General features: G+C 50.1%; 2 protein-coding genes across 3 annotated transcripts in view; one reads left to right on the top strand and one right to left on the bottom strand.

Moving 5' to 3' along the window:
- Positions 1-11563, bottom strand: part of RSPO4 (R-spondin 4) — a 39130-nt gene extending 27567 nt beyond the window's left edge. For both annotated transcript variants that reach the window (XM_053574038.1, XM_053574039.1), the window contains exon 1: positions 11455-11563. In XM_053574038.1, coding sequence (XP_053430013.1) covers positions 11455-11533 — 79 coding nt within the window. In that variant the 5' untranslated portion in view covers positions 11534-11563. The remainder of the gene's footprint in view (positions 1-11454) is intronic.
- Positions 4095-4411, top strand: LOC128573681 (metallothionein-1E-like). The gene has a single exon (XM_053574040.1). It carries the CDS (start codon positions 4161-4163, stop codon positions 4344-4346), a length of 186 nt encoding a protein of 61 aa, XP_053430015.1. The 5' UTR covers positions 4095-4160; the 3' UTR covers positions 4347-4411.
- Positions 11564-12122: the final 559 nt, after the last annotated feature.

Genomic DNA, 12122 nt, shown 5'->3' with positions numbered 1-12122 from the left:
TCTATAGTCTGGAACTGGTGGCACTGCAGGGATGGAGCCTTTAGCAGCACCTCCCAGCCCTTCAGTAAAGTCTGCTTTGCACACAAACATTCATATTTCTTTTCTTTCTTTTTCCCCACCCCCAGGGGTGGGGGGTTGTTGGTGCAGAAAAGTAAAATGGTCCACACACTGAAGTGATTCAGCCAAGCAGCCCTCAGCCCGAGGTGAGCGGGAAATGTACGAGCTGCTGGCTGGGGATAGATATTCCAGCCCCTCGAGCCCCTGTGGAGTGTCAGGGTGTCCTTCAAACCAAAGTCACTGGCTCTAGGGGTAGGAAGTCCCCACCTGAAATCTCTTTTGCATTAAACCCCCCTGGTGTTGAGCCTGCTACAGGATGCGGCTTACAGCAAGTGTTGCGCAGATGTGTGCTGACTGCGTGCAGTGATCCCAGGGGACGGTCAGGAACGAGGATGAGGAGAAGCGTCACCCGCCTTGACAAGTTCCAGTAGTGTCCTTAGGAAGGCCGGAGGATTGCTCCATCAAGTAACGCTTGCTGGAAGAATTGCTCATGGGAAGGGCCATCCATGCGAGGAATAGCCACATCTTGGGGTGTGGCTTCTTACAAGACCTTCTTATGTGGACTTTTTATAAGATTAAAAAACCTAGACCATGAGGCAGAACAATTCTCTTTTCCTCCCCCCAGAGACAGTGGATTTGACTTTTTTTTTTTTTTTGTGCAGTTTTTGGCCGGGGCTGGGTTTGAACCCACCACCTCCAGGATATGGGGCCGGCACCCTACTCCTTTGAGCCATAGGTGCTGCCCATGGATTTGACCATTTTAACAGTATGCTAAGTTAACAAGTTCTACTCCCCAAAGGTGAGTGCTAAACAAAGTTAGTGGATGAGTGTCAGACTGAGAAAGACTTTTTTGAGGCAGTGTCTCACTTTGTCACCCCAGTTAGAGTGCCGTAGCATCATAGCTCACAGCAACCTCAAACACTTGGGCTCAAGTAATCCTCTTGCCTCAGCCTCCTGAGGAGCTGGGACTACAGGCGCCCGCCACACCTGGCTACTTTTAGAGATGGGGTCTCGCTCTAGCTCAGGCTGGTCTTGAACTCCTGAGCTCAGGAGATTCACCTGCCTAGGCCTCCTAGAGTGCTGGGATTACAGGCTTGACGCACCATGCCTGGCCTCAAAAAAGATACTTTAAATGTCCAAGTCAACAGGGCATTCATACGTGATTAGTACAAGGAAGCCCTATGAATAAAAACTGCAAAATAAAGATAAATAAAAAGTTTTAAAACAAAATAACATTCGAAAACAAAAGGAAATAATAAAATAAAAATTCAAAAACAAAAACATAATAATATGTGAGAATTCATTAAAATAAACAATACATTTGTAAACTAAATTAACTAAATTCATAAAAATAGAATCTTAAGAAACGAAATTAAATGTTTAAATAAAATAAAATTTAAAAGTTAAAAATAAATGGAAGAAAAAAATTTTTTTGAGACAGGGTTTCACTCTCTTGCCCAAGTTAGAATGCAGTGATGCCATCATAGCTCACTGCAACCTCACACTTCTGGGCTCAAGCAATCCTCCTGTCTCGGCTTCCCTGGATAGCTGAGACTATAGGCACCTGCCATGCCTGGCTAAGTTTTTCTATTTTCACTATAGATGGGGGTCTTGTTTTGGCTCAAGCTGGTCTCGAACTCCCGAACTCAAGTGATCCTCCCATAACGCTAGGATTACAAGCATGAACGTCCCTGCCCAGCCCTTACGAGTAAAATAAGAAAGCAGCAATTTCTAACAGTTTTAAAAAGGAAGAAAGAAAAATAAAGGAAACACACACAATGACAGCAGGGTCTCGCAAGATTGATGCTGATAAAGTGCTATAAATTAAGGTGTCCCTTTGGCTCAAATGCCTGAGGGGATGGAGAGTGAGGGAGCAGGAGGAGGAGGAGGAGGGAGGAAAGTATTGTCCAAAGGCAGCATCTGACTGGATTTTTCCAGCTTGCTGTGGGCAGAGGGCAGGATGTCAGGCTCCACCGCTGCCTCATCCATAGATACTCATCATATCATCTACGGTCTGTGATGTGCTGATGTCACACACACATACACACACGTCACAGCATTCCATCTTCCCTGCCATTCGCTAAGGCGTGTTCATAAAGGACAGAGGCTGAGATAGGGTGGGTCACTGTGCCATAGTCACACGGAGCTTAGGACCACCCTATCCTCTGTGGCCTCCTCAAAATGACCTTTTGACAAGTTAGGTCTGCTGAGGACGTTTCAGACAGAGGCAGGGCCATTCCTGACATCAGGCTTGAACACTCTGTATACCAGAAAAGAGCCCCTGCCCCCCCCCCCAATGATGCATGCCCAAGATTACCATTAACTGAGCACCAACTGTGTTTCAGGTGGGTCACATGCATAGTCATCTTGACCTTCATGAAAACTGTACAGTATAGATGATATTATTGTCCCCATTGTACTGACAGACAACACTGAGATTCAAGAGTGAAATGTTGTCATCCCAGGCTTGCTGAGGCTGAACTGGGAGCTGAGCCCAGGCCTGTCACGTTCCCAATATCACACTCCATGCCTGGCACCAGACACTTTAAATAGTCACTGACCGAGTACTCCCTGTGTGCTAGGAATGCCTTGTCTGAGTTTCATTCCCCATTTTGCTGACAGTCAACAGGGGCACAGAAGGAGAAGTGACCTGCCCAAGGTCACTCAGCTAGTGAGTGGCAGAGCCCATGGCCTTTGTGACAGCCTGTGGGACTTGCTAGAGACAGCTGTGCTCATCTGGGACTTGCTAGAGACAGCTGTTCCCACTTGCCCACACCATAAAGGCCTTGGAAGGGCAGTTATGACATTCCTTTTCTTCAGGTCTCCAGCCTCAAGGATGTGGGCACCACTGTTGGGCTCCAGGGAAAGTGGAGATTTCTGATGAAAGGGAGTGGTTTCCCCATGTGGACTGGGTCCCCTGGGCTTGGGAATACCCTTCTTTCCAGCTGGGGGAAAACAGAAAAAACAGAAACCCCCACCCACAATGGCACATCAGAGCCCCCACGAGCCACAGAGCAGGGGCCTTATGAGTCACCAGCATTAGTACAAGAAATTATTCCAGGGCAGGTGGTGGGGGTCTAGCCTGGCACAGCACTGCCCTGGAGAAATTAGCCTCACCCTTCAGGAGATGGTAACCAGACCATTCCCTAAGAGATCTGGAAGAATCTCCAAGGGTGGAGCCGAGGGCACGTGTGAATGTCGCACAGGGCTAAGAAAGGACACCCCAGCCCACAGAGACCTGGGGAGACACCCAAACCTCTCCTTGTCCTGGCTGTGTCTCCTCAACAAGTTGATCTCCCTCTTTGAGAGGGTAGGGTCTCATCTGTAGAAAGGCGAAAATAGGATCATACGACTACATTGCGCCATAATATGGATGAATTGGGAGAAGGCCTGGCATGGTGGTTATGACCCAAGCTTTGGAATCAACTGGCCAGATTTAAATCCTGGTTTTTGCCACATTTACTCTGCTAATGTATTGGATTTCATAATGTCTCAAGCCAATACATTAGCAAATTGCTAATATTTATCTGTTTTCAACTTACAAATAATGGCAATTTCATATACTACATGTAACATTCCTCTCTCTCAATTCAGTTTTCTCCTCTGTAAAATGTGACAACAGCGCTCTCACAGGGTTGTGTGAAGATTAAATAAGGCTGGAGGCAACTGAGCTCTGCAGTTAGCCCTGGGCTCTGGGACTAGGAAGGATCTGAACTTTGGCTGGGTGGTCCCGAGCAAGTTACTTAGCCTCTCTGTGCCTCAGTTTCTCATCTGCAAAATAGAGATAATACCCCTACCCACCTCACAGGTTTATTAAGAGAACTTAATCAAATAAACTTACAGTTTATTAAGAGAATCTATAAGAGATTCTATCTTTAATCTATAAAGTACTTTGAATGGAGCCTGACATTGTTAAACAAAAGAATGCAGGTAACATCTGGCATAGAGTAAATGCTCCATCACAAAACCAAATTGAAAAAAGACTTTTTAAAACTGATGCCAGTGAAAGTTAAATAAAAACTTAAACTTATCACCGCGCCTCCCGCCCTTCTCACCAACTCTTTGCCTGTCGCCTCAGAACTGCGGCCTCACCCAGGCTCAAAATGGACCCCAACTGCTCCTGCGCTACTGGTGGCTCCTGCAGCTGTGCTGGCTCCTGCAAATGCAAAGATTGCAAATGCACGTCCTGCAAGAAGAGCTGCTGCTCCTGCTGCCCTGCAGGCTGTGCCAAGTGTGCCCAGGGTTGCATCTGCAAAGGGGCATTGGAGAAGTGCAGCTGCTGTGCCTGATTTCAAAATAGCCCTGCTCCCAGATGTAAATAGATGCGTGTACAAACCTGGATTTTTTTTTTATACAACCCTGACCTGTTTGCTGCTTTCCTTTCCCCATGAAACATGTGAATGATAATAAAATACTTTTGACTTGAAAAAAAAAACAAAAACTTAAACTTATCTTTTTTCTTATGTTTGTAGGAACATATATGTGCATTAGCGATATAGGTAGGGGGTGCTCCTGGGTGCCCATCATGCCCAGGGCCCTTCTGTCCTGGTGGTGCCCAGAGCCAATGGCTCTGAGGGAAATACTGGGCTCAAGGCTACGATGGCTCCATGTCTGGCCTAGGCCTTTCACAGTCCCTCCCATGGAACCACATAGCCAAGACACAGATCCTACGTGGTGGCCTTTAAGAGGCACCCAGCCCTGGGCTGGCCTCTGGTTATTAAGAAAGCTCTGCAGACAGCCCTCAGTCTGGGAAAGTCTCCTAGATTCCATCTCCCCTGGTGACATTTATCCCAGCTCTGGGGAAAAGGCAAAGCAGACAGCACTCCCAAGTCACAGAGGGGAAACTGAGGCTCTGAAAGGCTCTAAACCAGACCTGTCAGGCCCGGGAGTAGGCTGCCTTCCTCCACTTATTCAAAGCTGCATTCATCACCCCCCCCTTACTTCCATCCACAGCTGGGTCGCCGTGGGTGGGGTGCTTTCCTGCTCAAGCCTCCAATTTTACAAGCATTAGTCTCTTTTTAGCTCTAATACGCCACTGTTCTATAACCTTTCTCCAAAACTCAAGGGAGGAAATGAAAGTTAAACTGCTATGCAAACTATACAGTGCCATACAAACGAGGGTGGTCAACAGCAGCATTAGATAGGTTTTCTGGAGAAGTCTACAGTAGGCAGGATTTGCTCCTGTGGGTTTTGGAATCAGGAAGACCCAGGTCACACACATATTTGCTACGTGACCTTAGATAAGCTTGTCCCCATCTCTGAACCAGCTTTCCTCTTCTGTAAGAGAGGAGGGTGGGGGCGCCCATGTGCACCAGGTGGGGCTGGGGTGAGGACTCATGAGAAAGGAGTAAGCAAAAGGCCCACGCTGGCTGTTCAGGGGTGCCTAAGGAGGGAGGCTATTTAGGGCTCTGACGGGTCATTCACCTTCCAGGGACCAAAACCCACACACTGGGGAAAGACATGGTTGCCAGATTGAGGGCGATCAGAAACAAGGGTCTAAACTAAGGACCTGCAAAGTGTGTATGGAGTGGCTGTGGCTTACTGGGCAATTCTGGAGAGAAGTGGTTGGAGCTCCAAAGTCAGACACCCTGGGTTCCCAGCCCAGCTTTCCTGCGAACCACTGGGGTTCAGTCTCCTCATCTGGAGATCAGAACAGGGATCCCCCTGAAACCTGCCTCTTACAGCTGTCAGGAGGGCCTGCATGAGGTCACGACTGAAAATGACTAAGCACGGAAGAGAGGCCACTTACAATGGTAAGAAATACATTTCTATGTAAGTACACACATAGCACACAGAGTGCACACAATGGTACACATACTCATTCACACGCACACATCCACATTTATGTGCATAGCCCCCCATGTGCATACATGCCACCCATTTGTACACACATTTATGCATAGATGTAAACTGAAACACATTGCTCAAAATACTAATCTTTTTCTTTTTTCTTGAGACAGTCTCACCTTGATGCCCTGGATAGAGTGCCGTGATGTCATAATTCACGGCAACCTCAAACTCTTGGGCTCAAGTGATCCTATTGCCTCAGCCTCCTGAGTAGCTGGGACTATAGGTGTCCACTCCAACACCTGGCTAATTTTTCTATTTTTAATAGAGATGGGCTCTCACTCTTCTCCCCCCACCCCCCAAGGCTGGTTTCAAACTTCTGAATTCAAGCAATCCACCTGCCTTGACCTCCCAGAGTGCTAGGATTACAGGCGTGAGCCACTGCGCCTGGCCCAAAATACTAATCTTAATGCTCGCAATGCACTCTGATACCTTCTAAAAAAGAGGCAAACTGAAGCCTGTGGACCAAATCTGGCTATTTCTGTGTGGCTTGTGAGCTAAGAATAAAGGAATTATGTGGCAGGTCATCTGTGACCCACAAAGCCTTAAATATTTAGTGTCTGGCCCTTTACAAAAAAGTTTGCTGGTGTGACCCTATTTTATTCAATTCTTTTCTGTTCTTTTCCATTCCATTCCATTTCATTCAAAACTGCTGGCTACAATTTACTAAATGTATTGCTCTGATCTGCCAATGGACTTCAAACCACAGTTTGAAAAGCTTCAGATTCCTATGAGCTTCAGTTTTTCACTAGAGGGAAGGATGGATGGATAAATCTTAGCCATGTGACACCTTAACCAAGCAACATCCCCTCGCTGAGTGTCCAGTTCCTCAGGGGAGATGGGGGCCAGCCCTGGCCTGCTTCTCAAGGCTGTGTTGAGGAGCAACATCAGGGGTCCTGTCCATGATGTTCTCGCTGAGGAATTTCAAGGAGACACTGGACCCTCTGATGGCAGGGATGGTGGAGCACTCATCTCAACGCCTAGCCCGGGCACTGGCCCCCAAGGAAGGACTCAATAAATATTTCTTCATAACAGCTGATTGGCACCCAAGGCCCTCCATGACTGCTCTCTGGCCCTGTTTATGACACAATCAGATCTTCACTTCCCCTGGCCCCATGGTCCTTCATGCCCTTCCCACCCGGCAAGACTCCCCTTTCTTCTTGCAGGAGTCCCCAACCTACTGCCACCTTTGCCTAATAAAATCCTAAATCCTACCCCTCTGATGAGGCTCCTCTCAAATGCCTCCGCCTTGTAGCCCTCAGCAAATCCTGACAGGGCTCATTTCTATTTCTATGCACAGGCTTTCGAGCCTCCAGAACTCTGAATCTGCATTGTAGTTCAGGTGCTGTGAGTTTCAACATAGGCCGTTGATCCTTTCTGAGCCTTAGTTCTCTTGTCTGGGAAAATGGGTGTAACACACAGCAGTGGCAGAGTGAGGACTCACATCCCCACATGCAGAGCTCCCAGCAAGGGTCTAGGCCTCCCCCAGTGGCCTCCAGAAACCCCTCCAGTGGCCAGGCTAGGGTGGATGGTTTCCATCCATGGGAGAGGGAAATGAGGCAGTGTGAGTTGAAAGTAACATCTTTGCAGCCATGATGGCTTCAGAACTGCTGAGAGGAAGAGGGAGGGTGTGTGGAGCTCGGTTGAATGATCACCTACTATGTGCCAAGTATTCTGCCTTCCATGTCTCAATCAGCCCCCCTAAGATGAAGGAACCCTGGCCCAGAGGCCCAAGATGGCCTTCTCCTGAGACATAGCACTATCCCTCAGCCCTCAGTGCCCAATTATTACCCTTACTCTGCTCTGCAGGAATCTATTCTCCCTTTCAGAACTGCCCTGTCATCTGAGCCTGGCTTCACCTGGATGCCAGCATTCATGGTCCTTACCTATCTCTGTCCCTGCTTGCCCAGGTCTCAGCATCTCTGTCTGTGTACAAGGGACAGGCTTTACAATCTACATAGAAGCATTACATTCAATCCATATAACATAGCGTCTGGCATGGGCACTGCTGCAGTCATTTTACAATAAAGCGAGGCAATAAAATGGGCAATTCTGCCTTTGGAGAGGGCAGACGTTTTGCTTGGGATGTACAGCAAGCATAAAGCAGAGGTGAGACTCACCCCACATGAGACTCCCTCCCCCGAATCCACAGCACATCCCACTCTGATGTAAAATGGGAAGGGAAAGAGGGTGAGTCCTTATGAAGACCCTACTGTGTAACTTTGGGCACCTTCTCTCTAGAGCTGTGGTCAATCTTTCCAGCATCCGACAGAGGCAAGTACACCTGTTCCCATGTCACACACATGGAAACCACGGGTCAGAGAAGGCGCATGGCCTACCCAAGGTCACATTCTGGGACAGAAGAGGGCTCAGGAGTTGAATCTGGGCCTACCTGAATTCCAGGGCTCCTTGCTCTGCCCCTTGTTATCTTGGGTCTAGAAGGATCTAGGAGTTCCATGTGACTGAGGGGAGCCCCCAACCCCCTTGAATGTCAGGGAAAGTCATTGCCTAAATGCAGTTCCAGATCCAGGGGTGGGGGATGCGAAGCAGAGCCCCCTCTTCTTCCTGTCTGTCCCATTACCAGGACACCCCAGCATGTTTCAAAAGAAATGCCCCCATCTGGTTCTGATTCATTTATACTCAATTAATCAAAATGCTGTTTTGTAAGAGACACTTGAGATCCAAGAAACTTTCTCAAGCTTTTTCTTTCGTTCTTTCTCAGAAATAGAAAAATTGGGTTTCATCAAAAAACAGTGACGCTAAAGCCTCAGGAAACATGGTTCTGTGGGAGCCAGGCCCCAAGGGTGACGGCTCAGACTGGGCAGCTGCCGGGCCTGGTAAATTGTTCCTCCTGACCTTGCAGACGAGACTGAAGGCTGAGGCCAAGGTCCTAGGCATGGGAAGAGCTGGGGAAGGGCAGGGAAGGGTCTTCCCTCCATACCAGCGGCTCTTCAAAGGACAGGCCCAGGTCTGGTCACTCCGGTATCCCCAAGGTCCTCAACACAGAGCCTGACACATAGGCTGCCCTGTGACAGTTGTTAAATGAACAAGTGAATGAATGAATGAAGCACTGACAATACCCAGGTGTCTTCAGGGCACATTCTTCTGCCAAAGTTAGACGAGAAAGTCTAAGATAGTAGGACCCTGGGGGATTGCATGCAGTGTTCTCCAAGCAGATGCCCTAGAGGAAATGATGTCCAATGGGCAATACATGTGGGAAAGGCTTTCTTCTGTCTCCACCTCCACATCATGCTCTGAGAAGTCCTGCAGTCAAGAAATCTACAAACCCCAGCATTCTCCAATCTATGTAGCCAGGACTCCTATGGCTGCCTTGCAAAATATGCTCTAGGAAGGATTTATCTAGTCCCTGCTCCCCACCCCCGTGCCAATGGGGAAACTGTGGCTGTGGCTGGGGAAAGGAAGGAAATCTGCCCACCTGAAGCCACACCAAGGCCACACAGCACAACTCAGTCAGGAATAGGACTGAAATCCAAGTCTATCTCCACTGTATCCCACTAATAAATGGAGCTCCGAGCCTCTCTTCTGAAGATGCTGGGCAGATTGGGTCCCAGAGACAAGAGATCAGCTGCTGGGACAAAGGCTGCTGAGAGCCCCTCACCAAACTGGGGCAGTGTAAGGAGCAGCTGTCTCCTCACCTCTTTACCAAGCTCCTGGGAGTCGGGGGAGGGGGACGGTGTGCTGCACTGCAGATGGGGGGAGGAGTTGGAATTTTTCATTTTTCTTTATTTTTCTTCCCCACACTTGTTTTTAGAACTGAGAAACATTTTAAAGATCTTCCAAACTAGCTCTTCTTCAGATAGAGAAACAGAGAAGGAAGACCAATACAGATCAAGAGAGATCTCACCATCGTGTGGAGACAAATTAAGATTCAAATCTACTTTTTCCCTTACCTGCTGTGCAACCTTGGACAATCAGTGCCCCGTTCTACCTGTTTCCTCATCTAGAAAATAAACATCTCTGGCGGCACCTGTGGCTCAAACGAGTAGGGCACCAGCCCCATATGCCAGAGGTGGCAGGTTCAAATCCAGCCCCGGCCAAAAAAAAACAAAAAAATTACCTTGAAAATAAACATCTCTCTCCCTCCCTCCACGAGGCTATTATGAGGAGCTAAGGATAGTGCACAGGAAGTGAGAATGATGAAAGCTTATAAGCACCCACCAGGAGCCTGTGCACTCAGCTACTTATTTACCATACACACTGGCTCATTCAGTCTTGCCTATAATCTTGCTTACGACTTGGATGCTTAAGAGCATTATTCCCATTTGAAAGATGAATCAATGTGAGGAAAGATGGTTTTGGAGAGGGAGTCTTTTTAGAACTGAGAAGGATTTTAGAGATTTCTAAAAGACTCTCAGATGGATAAACTGAGGATTAGAGAGGCAAAGTAACTTCCCTGAGCTGGTGTGTGGGGAACCTGGGATTTGAACTCAAGTGGGCTGGTTTCAGAGGCCATGCCTTTAACCACTAAACAAAGGCTTTTCACCGAGGAGCACCCCCATGGAATCCCAAACTGGCCCCAGCTCAGCAAAAGCCCACTCACCTCTCTACTCCTGTGGTCCCTCTGTTACAGGGATTGGGGCCCTTGGTGCCACATCGCCCCCAATCCCATTCAATCCCACCTCCCAAAGCCTCTCTCTTCATCCTGGTCCCTCCAGGAGCTACTGTGTCCACACTGGGCTTTTCACATCAATGGGCTAAAACTCCCCAGAGGGCAAGCCCTGCTCAGACCCAACATCAGAGCTAGAAAAAGGGAAGACACTATGTCTCCTATTCATCTGCTGGACAATTTAGCAAAGTGACAACCTGTTTGAACCTTGGAAGCCCCGGCTTTAATAAATGGGATGCCTCTATGTCATGAGGACACAGTGGGGATTCAACAAGACAGTGTGTGGGAACCCCTATTCACAGACTGGCACCCAGAGGCCAAAGGGCTGCAAAGGGCTTGCTCAGCCAGGACACCTGCCCACCAGCTTGCCCTCCTCGGCCACACAGACTCTATGGAGATAGACTCAAACTCACCTCCTGAGGACATCCTGCCTCTTGCAGCATAGGCCCCTGAGGTGAGGGTGCATGGGGCCACTGGTATGTTTATAATCTGAAACTTGGTTCACCTTCCCATTGGCCTTAAGAGGTCAAAATGGAAAAACTGAGGCTCTCTGAGGGGCTGGAGTTCTTCCAAGTCATCCCCACAATAAGTGAACTTGAACTCAGATCTCAAGTCTGCCTGAGCTCACCAGAGGAGACCCCATCGAGGACCACTGCCCTCTGGAAGGTGACGCCTGAGTCAGAGTCAGTGATGGGGCAGGGACTTCGGGAGATCCCTGCTAGTCCCTTCCCTCCGCGGAAAGCCTCCTTGGTCCAGCTAGCTCAACGGTTCTCTCACTGGGTGCCCCAGAGCCTCGGTCTCCCCATCTGTGAAGCGGGACTGACGCCTGCTTATCTGGAGGAGCCAGTGGCTCCGAGGGCAGGGGCCATCCCCGGTTTGCCCACAGCGCCTGCCTGACCACCCTGCCCGACTTCGCCACGTACCTTGCTTTTTCCTTCGATTCAGGGCGAGCATGTCCACGGTGTGGGTGACGAGCAGCAGCAGGCAAAGTGGCGCCCGCATCTGGGCAGCCTGGTCTGGGCGGGCACGCAGGGCTCCTGGCACCCGGGTGGCGCTGCAGGGGCTCCCCGGGCGGCCCGACGGCCCGGCGGCGACGCGGCGGGCGCGAGGGCTGCTCTGGGCGCGGCGGGCGCATCCGCTGGGCACGGGTCCGTCCGGCCGCCAGGGACCTGCCGTCAGCCCAGGGGCCCGCCGCCAGGTCGAGTGAGGGCGTCGGCGGAGCCTGGGCACTGCCCTGGCGGGGAGGAGCCGGCGCGGCGGGGGCGGCGCGTTAACCCCCTCGGGGCCTGGGCTCACGCCGGGGTGGGAGCGGGGGTCGCCGGGGCTGGGGTCCCGGAGGTCAGTCTGCCCGGCAGCCCGCGGCCTCGCGACGTTCCCGCCCCCTACACCGGCCTACGCACGTGCACAGACCCACCGCGGCCGGGCAGCCCGAGGAATGCACACGCGCGCACACTCAGGTGCAGGCGTGTGACACCCAGGGACCCTCCCCCGTGTCCTGCGCCCACTCCCCGCCTGTGTTTTGTTTTTTTTTTTCCTCTCTCCACACCTCCCTTTCTGTTTCTTTCTCCTGGCCCTTAAGGACCGCTCCTTC

The sequence above is a fragment of the Nycticebus coucang genome, chromosome 21 (assembly GCF_027406575.1).
Source record: "Nycticebus coucang isolate mNycCou1 chromosome 21, mNycCou1.pri, whole genome shotgun sequence".
NCBI classification, from domain to species: domain Eukaryota; kingdom Metazoa; phylum Chordata; class Mammalia; order Primates; family Lorisidae; genus Nycticebus; species Nycticebus coucang.
This window is presented reverse-complemented; position numbering and strand designations above follow the sequence as displayed.